Source organism: Corvus hawaiiensis, chromosome 6 (assembly GCF_020740725.1).
Source record: "Corvus hawaiiensis isolate bCorHaw1 chromosome 6, bCorHaw1.pri.cur, whole genome shotgun sequence".
Taxonomy (NCBI): Eukaryota; Metazoa; Chordata; class Aves; order Passeriformes; family Corvidae; genus Corvus; species Corvus hawaiiensis.
In genome coordinates, this window is record NC_063218.1 from 63903282 (window position 1) to 63919087 (window position 15806).

The 15806-nt window shown below is 40.1% G+C and overlaps 1 protein-coding gene across 8 annotated transcripts in view; it reads right to left on the reverse strand.

Annotated features, from left to right (window-relative positions):
• SHANK2 (SH3 and multiple ankyrin repeat domains 2) overlaps window positions 1-15806 on the reverse strand; it is a 279072-nt gene that overhangs the window by 233628 nt on the left and 29638 nt on the right. For all 8 annotated transcript variants that reach the window (XM_048308457.1, XM_048308455.1, XM_048308456.1 and 5 more), the window contains 7 exons: window positions 13657-13876; window positions 7428-7631; window positions 5749-5820; window positions 5521-5629; window positions 5113-5264; window positions 4149-4316; window positions 1941-2057 (listed from right to left, as the gene is read on the reverse strand). In XM_048308457.1, coding sequence (XP_048164414.1) covers window positions 1941-2057; window positions 4149-4316; window positions 5113-5264; window positions 5521-5629; window positions 5749-5820; window positions 7428-7631; window positions 13657-13860 — 1026 coding nt within the window. In that variant the 5' untranslated portion in view covers window positions 13861-13876. The remainder of the gene's footprint in view (window positions 1-1940; window positions 2058-4148; window positions 4317-5112; window positions 5265-5520; window positions 5630-5748; window positions 5821-7427; window positions 7632-13656; window positions 13877-15806) is intronic.

Consider the following 15806-nt stretch of genomic DNA (forward strand, 5'->3'; position numbering starts at 1 on the left):
ACTGGGTTATCAGAATAAATCATCCAACATTACAACACCAAAAGAACTATACATTTAAAAACTCTCTACAAATTTAACTGAGCTGTCTGCAGTGTAACAAAGGGATTTATTAGCTAAATGGTTTGGATTAGAAAAGTTTTGCCAAAAGCTGTCAAAGAGTTGTTCTACATAAAAAAGAAATCCAAGGGAATTTATTTGGATTAAGTACTGCATTTGTTTGTTTATTGATTTTCTTTTTTCAAAACAAACAGAAGCACTCTTAACTTCACCCTCACTCCTTTTTGTTTCCTCCCCATCTGTCAGATTATATTCAATTTTAATACTACAACAGCTTTCATCTCAGATCCACTCCTCCCAGTGAAAGACGGCACATTTCATCCCAGCAAAAGGCAGAGTTACTGCATGGCCATGGAATAACTTCCAAAACCAAGAGCTTGTTCAGATCAGGACTTCGCTGACAGCCAGGAGAACAAACTTGCCAACTTCAGAAAGTAACCCAAGAAAATTCCCCAGGGAAGACTGGAAGGGAAGATCAAATGGGTAACGACTCCATCTACAGGAACCTGGAGGTAACAAGGATGCTGCCGTCCTTCCCATCCTCTCCAGCTGGAAAAGGCAGCACCGTTCCTCCCACAGGAACCAAGCACAACTTCCCATTAAAAAACCACTGGCAAAAATCAGCACAGGTTAAAGTTCACAGCACCCCGAGGAAAGCCTTGTATTTCCACATGCACCGGATGAAGGAAAAAAGAAGGACGACAGTGCAGGCAGAGGATGGTAAAGTTCCATCACAAAGCCAAGCTTAGAGGCTGTGTAAATATTTGCAAATTTGTAGCTGCAGTTTCAATTAGAGTCTCTAAGTCTCCTACAGAATAACTTCGTCCGCTGAAGTCAGGAAAACACAGCTCTACGTGAAACACACTGTCATTCTACAGGATTATTCTAATTCCCACCTCATGCTGCATAACCTTTGCTAAAAGTGTATGGTCTTGAAAAATGCCAGATTATCCCCAAAATTCTTTTTTTTTTCTTTTTTAAAAAGCTGAGGGGGTATTTTAGACTTAATTGAGGAATCATGACGAGACTTTAGAAAAAAATTAAGATGGTAGTTAATTAAGAAGCAGATGCTTTAACAGATGTTTCACTGTTTACAGTCACATCTCATGCTTTCCAAATTCACTGTAATATTTTATGTACTGAATTTTAATATAGTTGTAAAACTCATTCCCTCCCCATCCCATCCCTGCAAAGAGAGTATAAAATGCTATCAAATCAAAAGGTTCTATTACTTGGAAATGACTACACAAGTTGTAAACAGCAAAGAATCCAGTATCTTCTGTAAAGAGATATTTCCACAGTATTTTACAACTCTTTCTTATTTAATTCTAAATTAAATTATAGAATAACAGCAATAAATGCTGTACAGGAAACATATTTAGATATGAATCAAACCCAAAAAAAGCTGGTAGAGCATAATGCTTTATTTTCTAATTAATACCCATACCCTTGCTACCTACAATGAGCAGCCTTATTTGTAATCAGTGAATGAACCACCAGTAAAATAGTTTTTATTATCTTCTTTCCAGTTATAAGACCACTTTTTAAAACCCGAAGCACTTCATTGCATATAAAATAATGTAGGGACAGGATGAAGGGGAAAGGCTTCAAATTGAAAGAGAGCAGATTTAGAGCAGATAGTGGGAAAAAATTCCTCCCTGAGAGGGTGGTGAGGCCCTGGGGAAGTTGTGGATGGCCCATCCCCGGAATGTTCAAGGCTAGGCTGGACGGGGATTGGAGCAGTGTGGTGTAGCGGAAGGGGATTGCAACTGGAAGATCTTCAAGTTCCCTTGCATCCCGTGGTTCTGTGAGCTCTCAGCTCCTGCTGGGGACATTTCTGTCCCTGCAGGGGGCCAGCAGGGCTCGCTGGCAGGGGCTCTCACCTGGTTGTAGAGGGCACAGATGTGCAGGGCCGTGTTCCCCGAGGCGTTCTGCGCACACATGTCGGCGCCGTAGAACAGGAGGTGCTCCAGGTGTTGGACGTGTCCGTACCTGCAAGCCTGGGCAGGGATGCATCAATATTTTGGTTATTACACAACCTAGGCAAGAGCTCCAGGGAAAGATTTTTAGCGGAGGAGGTGCTGTTTCTACCGAGGGTCTAATTTTTAGAACCACGCCTGGTTCTCTGATGGGAGCACAAACACCCAGATGTGCATTCCTTCACCAGCTCCCATGTGGGCACTGCAGGTACAGCAATCCTGTGCTTGAGTTTAACTATCTGCTTGTTTGGGGAACGGCAGCTTAAGGGATCAAGAAAATACTGCCTTTGGAGCTTTTTATCCACTGATGTTCATGTCTCAAATGTGACAAGTTTTTTGTCCTGCTACTCTCCGGAACACTGCCCACCAGATGGCACTGATCAGACTGCCAGAGCTTTTTCCCAAACTGGTTACATGTCTTAGAAGGAAAATCTGGCCAAAATCCAAGTAAATCTTCTTGGTTCTGTGATGTCAAGCAGACACACAGCATACACAGGGCACTGCTCCAAAAGAGGGAGAAATCTTCAAGAGTTACTTTATCTGTCACACAAATAAAAGGTTAGACCCTAGATTTTTGGAAATAAGCCTCTATGAATAAGATTCATAGAAATTAGAGACTTTCCTGATTAGCAAATAAGCTTGAGAAAAAGCACAGCAATTCTAGTCCTCAGCCTCTTTTACTTGACTTCCTTCTTCTCTGTGGCTCACTGACCAAGCATCTCCCAATTTCTAATGTTTTTAAATTTGTGTTATCTCAGATCAGCATCATTCCTATAACAATCAGAATTTAAGGTAAGAGATACAGGTATAAAAATCCATTCAGTCTGTCTGAGGTACCTCATTACTCCTGAATTAAGTGGGAGGTACGGACTGACACACCTGGCTTGGATCTACAATTCGGAAGAGAAAAATTAAGTGGATGCTCAGTGCCCAAATTAAATCCCCATCCTTCTTAATTCACTGAGGAATGCTTGAATTATTGATTAGTCAAAACAGATTGCTCCTAATCCCAATGTAAACATTGATTTATTTAGGATTACAACCAACACGGGGGTTGGAAAGCTCTATTTCATTATGAGAAATAATAACCTTATGTGTATGAGGCTGGGGTTTAAAAAGAGGGACATTTTCTCTGTATTTTCAGGGAGTCCAGATGGGGTAATACTTTGATCTAGACAATCCATTTCCTTCACATCTTCAGAAAATATGGTAACAAATAATTCCTTTCTTTTCCCCTACTCTAGAGATGGATCCAAACAACCTCGACCTGGCCACACTTAGGGAAAAAGCTCAGATTCCTGCGCAAACCTGGGTGCCAAAGCTACCTCCCATTTCTTTCGAAGAAAAGAAGAAAAAATCTGTGTACTAAAGAATTTAGTGCACAGAAAATAAAGTGAGCCAAGATGACCTAGGCAGGCCTGTAAGGTTGATTACTTGTATCTTTAATTATCTCATAAATGAACTGAGCAGTTCCAATTTTTGTAACTATCCAAACTCATCCGTCCAGAGAAATGACAAAGTAGCTGCCATGACATTGGGACTGTTAGAATTGCTAAACTTTGTGTATTACTGAGTTTATAACTATGCAAAGGGAAATTAATAAAGCATTTTTACACAACTGCTGGATAATATTCAGGCGTTTCTGGAGAGGACAATGAGAGGCTGATTGATCCCAGCAGCAGGATCCTGAGCCCAAATCTTCCTGTAAAGTTCAGCAGAGACAAAGGGGAAAGCACCCTGACAAACACACAAGAAGCATTACCAAGGACACTGACACTGGCATCTAACAAAAAGAATGAGCAACATTTTCCTACTGAAGTGCCCCAAACAGGATGCTAAACTTCCAACAGTCCACAACATAAATACAAGCAGTGCAATTTCTCCAGCAAAATCCACAGTAACCAGAGGATTTCAAAGTTACAGAACACCACTGGAACAGTTTTCTACTTCTGAGTCACCACAGATGGAAACAAAGTGAATAAGTAAAAGGAAGTAGTAAAAGCAAATAGAAAAAGGAAGAAATTTCATACTTGAATGTGCAGGGTCTTCAAAACAGCATTTAACCCTAGAACAACCATGGCACATCTCCTCATAAAAGCAAATCTTTCCTACCTGATGGATTTCTTGCCATCCATTTTCATCCTTGCAGCTGACTGTAGCATGTTCATGGAGTAAGAGCTCACAGCAGAAAGGGTCCCCTCCCACCACGGCCGTGTGGTACAGCGGGGTCAGGCCACAGCTGTCCTTGTAGTTGGGAGATGCTCCCAGCTCTAAAAGGGTCTGAAAGCAATCACAGACTGTGAAAAATAGATTTGGAGGGACTTCCACCTAGAAAGGGTCTTTACATGAAAAAAGACCTGAAAAAGTATTTGCAAGGTTGATACTTGACATAACATTTTTTGCTCACTTATTTATCAGCTGATAAGAGTGGGCCACGGCACAGACTAAGAAAGAAATAACCTTGGAAGAGCTAGGATCTAAGGGAATCTATGGGGATAGCACAGAAAGAAGCAGTGGCAATGTCCAGTTTCCATCCTCTCACTAGGTTCAGAAATGTCAGCTCTGAAAATGCTGCATCGCCTTTGCAATGCATTCACCTCTTCAGTTCCAAGGTGCTTTATCAAAAATGTCATGCAATTTGAGTATCTGTCAAAAGGGAATAAGCAAAGCCATAAACCTAAGACTTAATCTAGACCATCAGTGTGATTTAAGAACAGCTGTTAAGATACAAAAGAAAACAGAAGAGACTGTGTTAAGGTGAAATGTGCAATCCATGCCACTGGAAGCTGCTTTCAAAGAGGTAAGTGACCATAATGCTATTCCTATTTCCTCGGACAGATCTCAGTGTATCACTGAATAAGCTTAAATTTCACCACTTTTCTTCCTACCAGAAAAAGATAAATCGGAAATTAAAAGGCCCTTTATTGAAAGCAAATGCTAAGATTCGAAAGCCACACGAAAGTACTAGAACATCTTAAAGGATCCATGGAGAACAATACATTAATTAACTGGAAACAGTGTCCTTTCTGCATTTTTTAAATAAGATAATATATAATTTGCTCCTGAAAGCACTTACCTTGAGGGCTACTTGGTTCTTGGCTCTGGCTGCTTTGTGCAGAGCTGTCATTCCGTCTTTGGCTCTGAAATCTAAATGTGCTCCTCCATTTTTCAGGGCTTTTATCACTTCTACTGTATTGTCAAGCTGAGCTGCCAAAGTTAGGGGTGTTTCTAAGGAAGAGAATAGGATGTACTTGAAAAAGGTGAGAAAAATTATAAAATAAAGTTAAGTTAATTTAGAAAATAATATTAAAAATACTGTTCAGTGAAAATCGTAAATGATCAGTTATCTCCTTTGGACAGCAAAACCCTTCAGATTCCATTAGCCCAGGGTTGTGAAGGAATGTGTGAGATTCATCCTGCTAATGAATTTAAGTTTAACTAACTCAAGGTACACTTTTATGCTGCTTAGTTTTATTGTTCTGACCTCCGCTTTCTAAGTCATGATAGTTTGGGTCCAGTCCTCGGTCCAACATCTTGGTCATTTTTTCCACAGAGAGATGGTGGACATGATCCATAAATTTTCTCAAATTGGCCTGAAACAAAGAGCGACAAATGAATCATCCTCTGATTTCCAAAATAACATTTTGACTAAAAATGAAGCTTTCTGTCAACTGACGTCAACACCCACTGGAGGTAATTGCTAACTCGATACCTTGGTGTGAAGCTTGGCCAGCTGCTTTTCATCGAGGTTGAACTGTTTGTACACTCTTTTTTTGTAGCGAAACTGAGGGAGAAGAAGAAGAAGAAATTTTAAAACTTGAAAACTTAAACCTCATAATACAATTTTCTGACCTTACCAGGAAGTATCATCCATGGTGATCTGGATTTAGGCAAAATTTTTTAAAATTTTAGAAATAGGCTCAGTATTTCATATACTTTTACATCATTTAAGCAAAATTCTTATCTTGTGCGAATACACTGAAATCAGTGGAGGTGTGTGGGAAATGAGATCAGCCTCTAGAATCTGGAGAAATAAGCAAGAATTACACTGAAAAGAGCTTTTCCCCAAGGATTTCTGTGCACTTTCATTTATAGTCTCAGGCGGAAAGAGCTGGGAAGGTACGTTAAATAAAAAAATATATATTTCAAAATTGCGGCTTAGCATTTCTGAAACATGAAAACAAAAAAAAGGATACCTGAAAATCCCTTAGTCAAAGTAGGAGGAACTTCCACATGGGAAAGTTCTCCTAATATTGGTTTTGTGAATGAGGTTCTGAGGACTGCCTCTTTTTTGGCTGAAACTCACTCACATTTTATCCTGAGCAGCTTGGGTGCAGTAGGAAGACCTGTAGCAAAAATCATGGGGGTTTCCACAGCTACAATTTACCATTATCTCACAGTCCCATGCAGAATTCCAGGAATGCAGCCTGTCTGTTGGACGAGGGACTGCGCTGAATGAGGCTTTAACACCAGCTTTTCACAAGATCACTTTTAACACCTCAATTGCTGCAGTCAACACTCACAAAAAATGACAGAAACAAAATACAGTGGCTGTTTAATTTCTTTACAGCTGTAATATGGACATCAGTGACTGAAACTCTGAAATAATCTCCTAGAAAAGGGAAAACCTGAAGCTTTGTCAGGACCCTGGTTCTTTTCTCTTGGATTTGTGTTACAGTGAAGTCTACCAAGTGCACATTATTAATGGTTGATGTGCCACCATACAGGCAATACCAAAATTAATTCAATGCCAGTTTCATGCCCCAGTTTGCTGCTATATTGTGTGATTTGGCTCTGCTCCAAGTTTGTCCAGTGCCATAAAAGTCCTGCCCAGCTTATCCCCAGCTGTGGGGCCTCTGCAGAAGCAACAGAGAGGGAGGAAATCCCAGTACACAACCTCTCCTCCCTTACTGCTTTCCCAGGAGACAGACGGAGGCAATCTGTGCACTCTGAAGGATGGCACAGAGGGAACTAGGATGGGGGTTAAAAAAGGCTTCACTGAGACAGAAAGATCTCTTTGGGAGAAAGCACAGGCTGGTTATCCAGCAACTGCTACACCACTGTTGCAAACCTAATCATGGGTCCAACAGCTTCACCTAGAACCTCACATTTCTGTATTAAATCACAGAATTAGATACATGTCCTGTGTCCTCAGCAGAGGAAAACTCCAAAATCCACTGTCTCAGAAGGGCTGACTCTTTGCAACCTTTTGGGGATGGACCAGCTCCACAAGCAGGGAATGACAGCACTTCTGTGAGCAAGGGCTCAAGCTCAGGCTTGCTGATAACCATATCCCAAATGCAATGCAGGTGCATGCAGACACCTCAAATACAGCTTTCTGTACAGTTTGTATCAGAACAGAAATGCGTCAGATGTTAGATCTAAAAATACCTCGAGTGAAGGAACTCCTTTATTTACTGGCTGCGGGTATTCCCTCAGAAGTCGCTCCTCATCCAAAAACTTCCCATCTCTTCCATTGCTTGCAGGCTGGAACAGTCCATAATTCAGCACATCTTTCAAACTCTGGTTCAAAGTGCACAAAATCCGCTGTTTTGCAACCCACACTGAAGCTTCTGGGTTAAATCTAATGCATTTCTGCCAAGAGAAATTATTTTAAGAAACCTGATTAGCAAACGAAACATTTAAAGAGCATCTTACATTCTAAAATTTACAAATGCCACTAATAATTAGGAATATACACAGCAAATCTACAAATTCCATGACAAAACATCGCTCAACAAGAATTCTGTTTCAGATGTGTAGTGGTAATATCTAATGCACAAGCACTGTGGAAACACAGGACATTTCAACTCCTTCCACAAACATCAGGGAACACACACATCCTTCTTCAGAGAGAGAGCACCTTCATGGAAAACCTGTTCCAAAAGCCAGGTAAAAGGGATGTTACAAGATGTTTAACTACCCACTTGATTCTTGGCTGCTCTAATACTTGTTAGATCCACAAGAATTTTACCCAAAAAAATGGTATTCAGGCAAGAATTCTACTTCTCTTTTAGCCACATTTATCTCAGGGTAAGTTTATGGGAGGAATGATACAACGGGAAGCAAATGACCTGAAAACTTTGACAAACCTTCCCAGTTCTCCGCTTCTTACCAAGCTGGAATTCAGGGATTTGAGGAATTTAGGGATTTTGCCTACACTGCAGTCACTGGTTGCAAGGCACCAGCAGATGGCAATACCTAGAAAGCAATTTGGTGGCTCTGATGTGCATCCTGAACACACCACGCTGCTTCTGCTTTAATCCTTTAGAGTCTTCAGTATAAAATAAGCTGTCAGACTTTGTCACAAGAAAGGCTGGCTAGGAAGCAGCTTTCATTTCCCTTACTTATTTTATATTTCAAGATGTTTTGTGAAAAGTTTTGGGGGGGTTTATATGTTGAAGGGACACAAAGTAGATTATAACAAGTATTTTCCTCCCCAAACATCCCAGTAGTTACAGTATTAGCAGCAGCAAGGGCAACCTGCTTGAAATCCCTGTGTTCCTTCTGAACCTCGCTTGCCCTGTGACTCCTACATGGATTCCAACTTCAATACAAGATTCAGACTCAAACATCAACACTTTTCAGCAAAACTGTCAGCTACGAGGTGTGTAATGAGCTTAACTTCTAACATTTCCCACACATTATCCACACATCCTGAAAGATTACAAGAAGTGTTACTCAAATGGGAAGATAATTTTGAAATTACATGTATTTTTTATCTCCAAGGAAAGTCTTTCTTACCTGAAACAAACTAATTTTGGACTTGCATGACACTGTTTTGATTTTAAAAATACAAAGCAGTTACTTCTGATCCCAGTTTAATTAAATCTGCTGGCTTTTAATGCACCTGGAGAATCCAACATGTTCAATTTTGTTCAGTCTGTTCCTGTGTTCTCTCTGTTCTTGATGGCATGCAAATATTTCACAAACTAATTTAGTGAGAGCTCCAGCTCTTCTACCAATTCGTAAGAAACAAAAACGGCCTTATTGTAAAAAATGCTGATCCCATTAGCAATTTAGAATGATCAGTCACATAAAAAGTAAATCGATAACTGGATAATTTTTTGCTACCAAAATGTTTCAGACTGAGCAAAGTGAAACTAGTGAGAAAAGTGATTATTTATGCTTTCCATGAAGCCAGGCAGGATAGAAGTGGAGCTGTTACCACTCTCTCAGAGGCAGGTGCTGACCAAGAGGATAAAAAGGAGCACTGAGATGCTGCATAAGGTGCATTTTCCATCAGCCTGTCCCTGGAAGAACTCCACTGTGCTGCTTCTGTGTCCTCCTGGCAGCCCTCCAGGCAGGGAGCACCACAGCCACCCCCTCTATCCTGCAGACAAATCATTACTTACTGCCACACTCCGTACCCTGAGGAAACATCAGCTGAATCACAGCAGGACCTACACACAGGCTGCTCCAGTTATGAAATAAGGAACAATTCATTAGGCACACATGGCGTGGTGACCACAAGGAAAGGAAGCAGCAGCAGAGTCAAAAAAAATGGACAACTTTTTTGAATCTTCAACGACAAGAAAAAAAAATTTAAATAACAGGGATAGTTTAGTGACAAAGAACTACAGAAACACATGAAACAAAGATGTTTTGCACTGACAGATACATTCACTGGAAAAACCACAACAGTTCTTTCAAAGAACAGCCAAAAAACCAGCCCTGAGTGGCTCAAAGTCACTGTCAAAACCACACCAAGCCCCTCAAAATGCAAGTGTAGCAGTAAGACAGCACGTCAGCACTGGCTGCTGAGATGCAAGGCCTGTGTTTGGGATGTGAAAGCTCCTCGGATCACAGGAGACACGGTCAATTATTATCTTGCATTCCTGCACGCTGGTGAGAGCAAGTCACTGAGTGAAGGGAAGGATGGGAAGCCAGGGAAAAATACAACTTCCCCAGCTGAAGGGAAGATATTTATTCAGTGGCAATAATGTTCAGGATACAGAATTTCTGAGGGATAACATTTATCTGCTTAAAATCTATCAGCCAACACATCTTTCTGCTCAGCTGTCAATCACACAGAAATGTGCTGTGACTGAAGGACACGACAAAACATTGTTTGTACAGCTGCCTCCAAAATGTGATTGCCAGGATATCAAAATATGAGTTATTCCTTTCAATAGGAGATGTTGATATTAAAGATGTGGCAGCCAAAAGGGGGGAAACACAAATGAGAGTTTGGCATAAGGAAAGAAAAGGGAGCAAGTCACTCATTTTGGTTTGTGCTCAGTGTTCAGCTTGATTCTCTGCTGAAACACTGCTCTCCTTCGTCAGAATGCACTCAGGAAACACAGAATTCATGAGGGGACAGGTCAGAAAAACCAGTCTGGCCAGGCTGTCATCAGACCACCTGCCCAGATCAAGGGCATGTGAACAGACACCAGCAGCACAATGCTTCTCTTATCAAACTGAACATAAAACAAGGAAGAGAAACTATAAACAGAAAGCAGCAAGGATCAATCAGACACAAAGTGGGATACAGAAGAATATTTGGGAAAAGTTGCAAAAGAAAACCTGGAGTATCTATGAGGCAGCACAGACTGGAAACAAGTGAGAATGGAGGCATCCCAAGCAAAAATGGGACTGAAGCTGCAGTTGTGACAACTGGGTTCCTACTTTCGAAAGGGAAAAACTGCACAAAGTAAACAAAGTGTTTTATCTGAGAAGGAAAAGCACTAAAGGAAAAGATTCTTTATCCTGAAAAGCAACAAATAATTTAAAAAGTAAAGAAAGCATACAAAAGTACAAAAAGCAATGTGGGAAAAGAACACCAAAAAGTAGCTACAGCTTCAGCTGTTGCTATACCAAACTGCCACTTACCCAAAAACATTTTGCATGGAAAGTCCAATATAATTTTTTAAACCTCAAAAAACAGGGGAGGGACAAATCAGTAAATGCTATTTATTGCAGTGGAGAAGCAAAATAGTTGGGCAGAAAGCATCTCAGAGAAGTCTTCAGCAGACCCAAACCCATCTCAGCCTCAGAATCTAATAAAATGTATGAATCTGAGCATTTTGACTTTAAACATAACCCAGAGGGAGCACGTAAGTACAGGGTAAAACAAAAGAGTGGAACAACCACCATGTGTTGATAACAAAATGATGAAAGCATTCCTTAAAACAACTGGCTGACAGAACTGTTCTCAGTGTCTGTGGAAAAGAGCAATTTTAAGCACATAACACCATCGCTGTCAGAATATTAAGCAAAAAGAGATTTTCTTGACAACAGCTCCTGAAGAACCAGACTAATTTCACTTATAGGTAGCGTCACTTGGGATTTGTTCCTTCATGGGCTGGAAATGGAAACAGATACAAGATGGCCTGGATTCAGACCAAATAACATATGCCAGGTAATGCAGCTTTTTTACCCACTCTCCTTGTGACTGTAGAGGGCTTTCTACACTCTCCATTCCCTCAGGAATTTTACTGAGCTCAGGAAACCTTTCAGTCGCTCATTTAAATATTCCCCACCCTCCTGTGCGAAGGATGACACTCACAGGTCATGCACAGAGGCAATAAGAAATTACCATTTCTACCAAGTAGTGTTTCAATAAATTGGGTTATCACCTGAACTGAGAAGGAGACAAAAAAAGAATTGATAAAAGAATTGAAGAGCAGTAGTTCTTAAGGGCTCTGTATGAACTTGTCAAGGTTCACATTGTCTTCTAAGTTCGAAACGAAAATAAAAGGACAACAAGACAGACATCCTGCAATGGGTGGTAATTTATAAAGTTGTCCATGGCAGCACATCCTACTCGTGGTGCTGGGTGCTTATCTCATACCTGCAGTGAAACAAAGGCAATTTGTACCACAGCCACTGCACAGGAGCAAACTTTATTCTTCAGGAGTTTGGCTAAGCCTTTAAAGCTTCCCAGGTCTAGGGTTTTAGAATTTCGTCTAAAGCCCTAAACTTGTCTTCCTTAGAACAAATATAGCGTCGATCATACTTCCTAAAAATCAAAAAAAGCAGAAAACTAAATTATGTTATTTCACCCTTCTTTGATTAAACAGACTAATTTTAAACACCTCGTACATTAAATTAATTATAATTATTCAGGAAATGGGGCCTGTGTTTGCTCTGGCTTGTAGCTGTACAACAGCTCAAAGTCTGGTCTTCTCCACAGTTTGCTCCACTCCATTTAATCACCAATATTCCTGTTTGCTAACCTGAATCCAGGTCTCACTTTCCCGCACAAAGAGCTCAGGGGCTGATAAATTAAATAGGAAATACATCAGCTGCTATAGAACTGCTTAAAACAATTCAGTTACTTCTCATGAAGAGTGGATTGAAAAGGAGAAAGAAATACAAAAAGTAAAGCAATAAAAATGAACAAATGATAAAATTAATTTTTAAAATTGTCTCAGTAGTGTCAATAAATAAGTTATTATTGGTCTAAAAAACCAGAGTAATGAAATAAGAGGGCTTGAGGAAGCTGTGGTTTTAACAGCAGAGTAAACATAGCAAGAAAAGCTGGTATTTCCATTCCATTTCCATGGATCTGTTCACTGACAGGGTCACAGATAGAGCAAGCTGGTAAGACCATCAAAAAAAGCTCCAGAACCACACCTGAGGGCACACTGTCAAAACAGCTCCTCCCTGTCAGGCTGCAGCCAGCCCATCTCTATCATTCTAAAAATGAACTTAATTAAGAAGAAAGGAAGAGTTTCATCTGAGATAGATCTTCGATGGCAGCAGGGGATGATATAGATCTTACGTGTCAGCACAGAGTGATGTGTGCTGCACACATCCATAAAATGGATGTGTTTTTATAATCATCCTGGAAATTTAAAAAGGCTGGTGCCACTACTGAAAATCCCAACAGCAGCATTCAAGGAAACCCAGGGTAATTTAGATAATTAATAACAAACTCGGACAAGTTGTGGTTCTAGATAGAATCAGTATCTCCGAAGACCTTTTCCAGGATGACACTGTTATTCCTATCACAGCAGCTGTGTTGGTTTCCCTCACTGGAAGTTTGAGAAATAACACCCTGTAGTAAAGGCAAGGCAGCAAAGGAGGAAGGAAAGGTTTATTTGTGCTTCTCTGTCCTCATCTTTACACTCTAAAAGCCACAGGGTCTCTAAAAGGGGTGTCTTTTGTGTGGCAGGGTGACAACAAATATGGTAAAGAGAGAGAATTTGATGACCTCTTGCAGGACACCCGTCTAGTGTCAATCACAAACTATCTCATGAGAAGAGGAACTAGACAATCCATATATATATATGAGATATGAGGCTTTCATAGAGTTAACATGTGATTCTTTAATTCAATCTGCATCTTCTGATGAGGTTATAGGTTCCTAATTCTCTCTCTTCTACCCAAAATCTCTGAATGCAGATCAGACAGATATTTTGCTTTATGATCATGGCTTTTATCAAGTTAACACACTAAACCCACTCTCTTGGAAGGGATGGTGCCTTCAGTTCAGGCAACCAGTCAGATAAACTACTGGGGTAGTACATAGTACAGACATTAAAAGAAAACATGCATTTTGTCTGTAATATGTCAGAAAAGAAAGTAAGAAAAAGGAACAGATCTACTGCACATTGAAGCCAGCAAAGCTAATCATTACTTTCACTTTTATTAATTGCAGTGCACTCTGCCTTACCGTTTGCTGCAGGTCAGGTATGATAATTCGAATCACTAAAGTGTTGCTCTGACTGTCTTCCATTCTGCTGCTTGGCTTTTCTGCAGTTGCTCTAATTGTGTCATAAATAGTTTCTTCTTTGGAGCTGTCTGATTCAGACTCAACAGAATAGTCAGAGAAGCTTTGTGCCATTTCATCTTCACTTGATGTAGGGCTACGAGGCATGTTCAAGTTTTTTATCCTGCCAATACAAAGGAGAAAAAGAAGAAAATAAGTTACAGTTCAAGTCTTCAAAATGAATCAGCTACAAGTTTTTTTCTTCTTGGAAATACATGCATTTAACAAGGAAGTTTTATGGTTTATCCTCCTTTTATTTCTTTCTGTCAATAGTGTGGATGGGCAGAGTGTAAAGGAAATAACTCTGGCTTCCAATTTACTACAGAAGAGGAAGGGTAGGACAAGGAAAAAAGAGCAATAAAAAAGAAGATGAACCTTCCTTCCCAGGCACACCCAACCTCCCAAAGGATCCAGAAAAAACAGCATAATCACCCAGTCCTGTGCTAATCAGCACTGTTGTAAACTGTACTTAGAGCTAGGTCTGGCTTTGAAGCCTCCTCCTCCCAGTGAAAAGACATTTCAGGGAATTAATAAGAGTGCTAAACTAACATCATCCTGTACATCAAGAATCTGCACAGGTGAGTCTTTCATAAAAGTCAGTATTCCCAAATAGTGGAACCAACCAGAAAATGAAATCCTACAGGGAGCCAGACAGATGCAGATGCTGCTCTGTGGTTTGTGGCTCCCACAGCATCCCTCTAAACCAACACCACCCAAATCTGTCCATTACACATACTCAGAGTTTAGAAGCAGTTTTCATCTGTGATATAGACTGGGCTAAAATAAAAGTCATGTTTATTACAAACTAAAGACATTTGTAATCAGGGCTCTCACATTAAGAACAACAGAATATTTTCTTTCTGAGCTTTTCCACCTACAAGAGTTAAAAATTTTTTTTTGTCCCACCAACTCAAAACTGCTCCAGGATATGAAAATTATTATTCTGTGGGAAAACTGAGAAAAAAATTTATAGTGGAAAAAACTGAAAAGACCAACAATAAACTCTGAAGTGCTTGGACATCCTACAGTTTTTCAGATTTAGGAGGCCAGAAAAATGTATTATTATTTTTCTTTTTTTTTTTTTTTTTTTGGTGAATAATCTTCCAAGACAACTTCTCTGCTTTTTAATGAAAAATAATCAGTTAAAAGAAAAATAAAATTAAATAAATAAAATAAAATAAAAACGAACAAAACAAGCAATTCCACTGGCAGCTCACATTTAAAAAGAGACATTACAGCAAAAGTGAAGCGTGACTTGACCAAGGTCACTCATAAATCCAAATACACATTTTCTATACTGGTCTCTCAGCCAGATCAGCCCAAGTAAATAAAGTCAAACAACAGCAAGGAGAAAAAGAACATTTTTTACCACTGTGTCTAACACTTTACTTTAAGCCAATTTAGTTGAAGTCATTCCCTCTTCACTGCCCAGTCATTGTCCCAGCAGTGACTCCAGAGCAGGGCCCAAAGGCTGCCACTGTCATTTCCCATTTTAAGGTGCCCGTAAGTTGGCCGGGCAGGGGTGAGTCAGGCCTGAGGCTGGAGGTCAAGGACAAGCACTCCCACAGCGAATCACATCCCCACATCATCAAGCCTTATTGTTGTTTCTGATGAAGGATAATTCCAGCGTTATTACCCTCAGCTAAAATCACTAATGAAGACAAAACCAGTGCATTCAGAAATCTGAAAGCAAGACAGTTCACAGCAGCTTAATGCAAGGCTGTATTTACAAAGGAAAACTCTGCAGGGAGTATTTCATTTTTTTGCTGCTTCACTGAACTGTAGATTAATGCTGCTCTCCAAAGCACCTTAAGTCAATAAAAAGCATAAACATTTCTATGGTTTCTCTATTTATCTGCCACTGCTAAAACACCTGAACTCAAAATACAGCAGGGCAATACACAGAATTTAAGGGCATAAGAGGTACAGGCCAGTGAGAGTGAGCAGAAAGACATAAACACCATCACATGGTTTGTCTGACCCTAAAGCCATCTGAGAGTGCAACACATTCCAGGGCAGTGGATTCAACAGAGAGCAGTAAACTGCAGTTATAC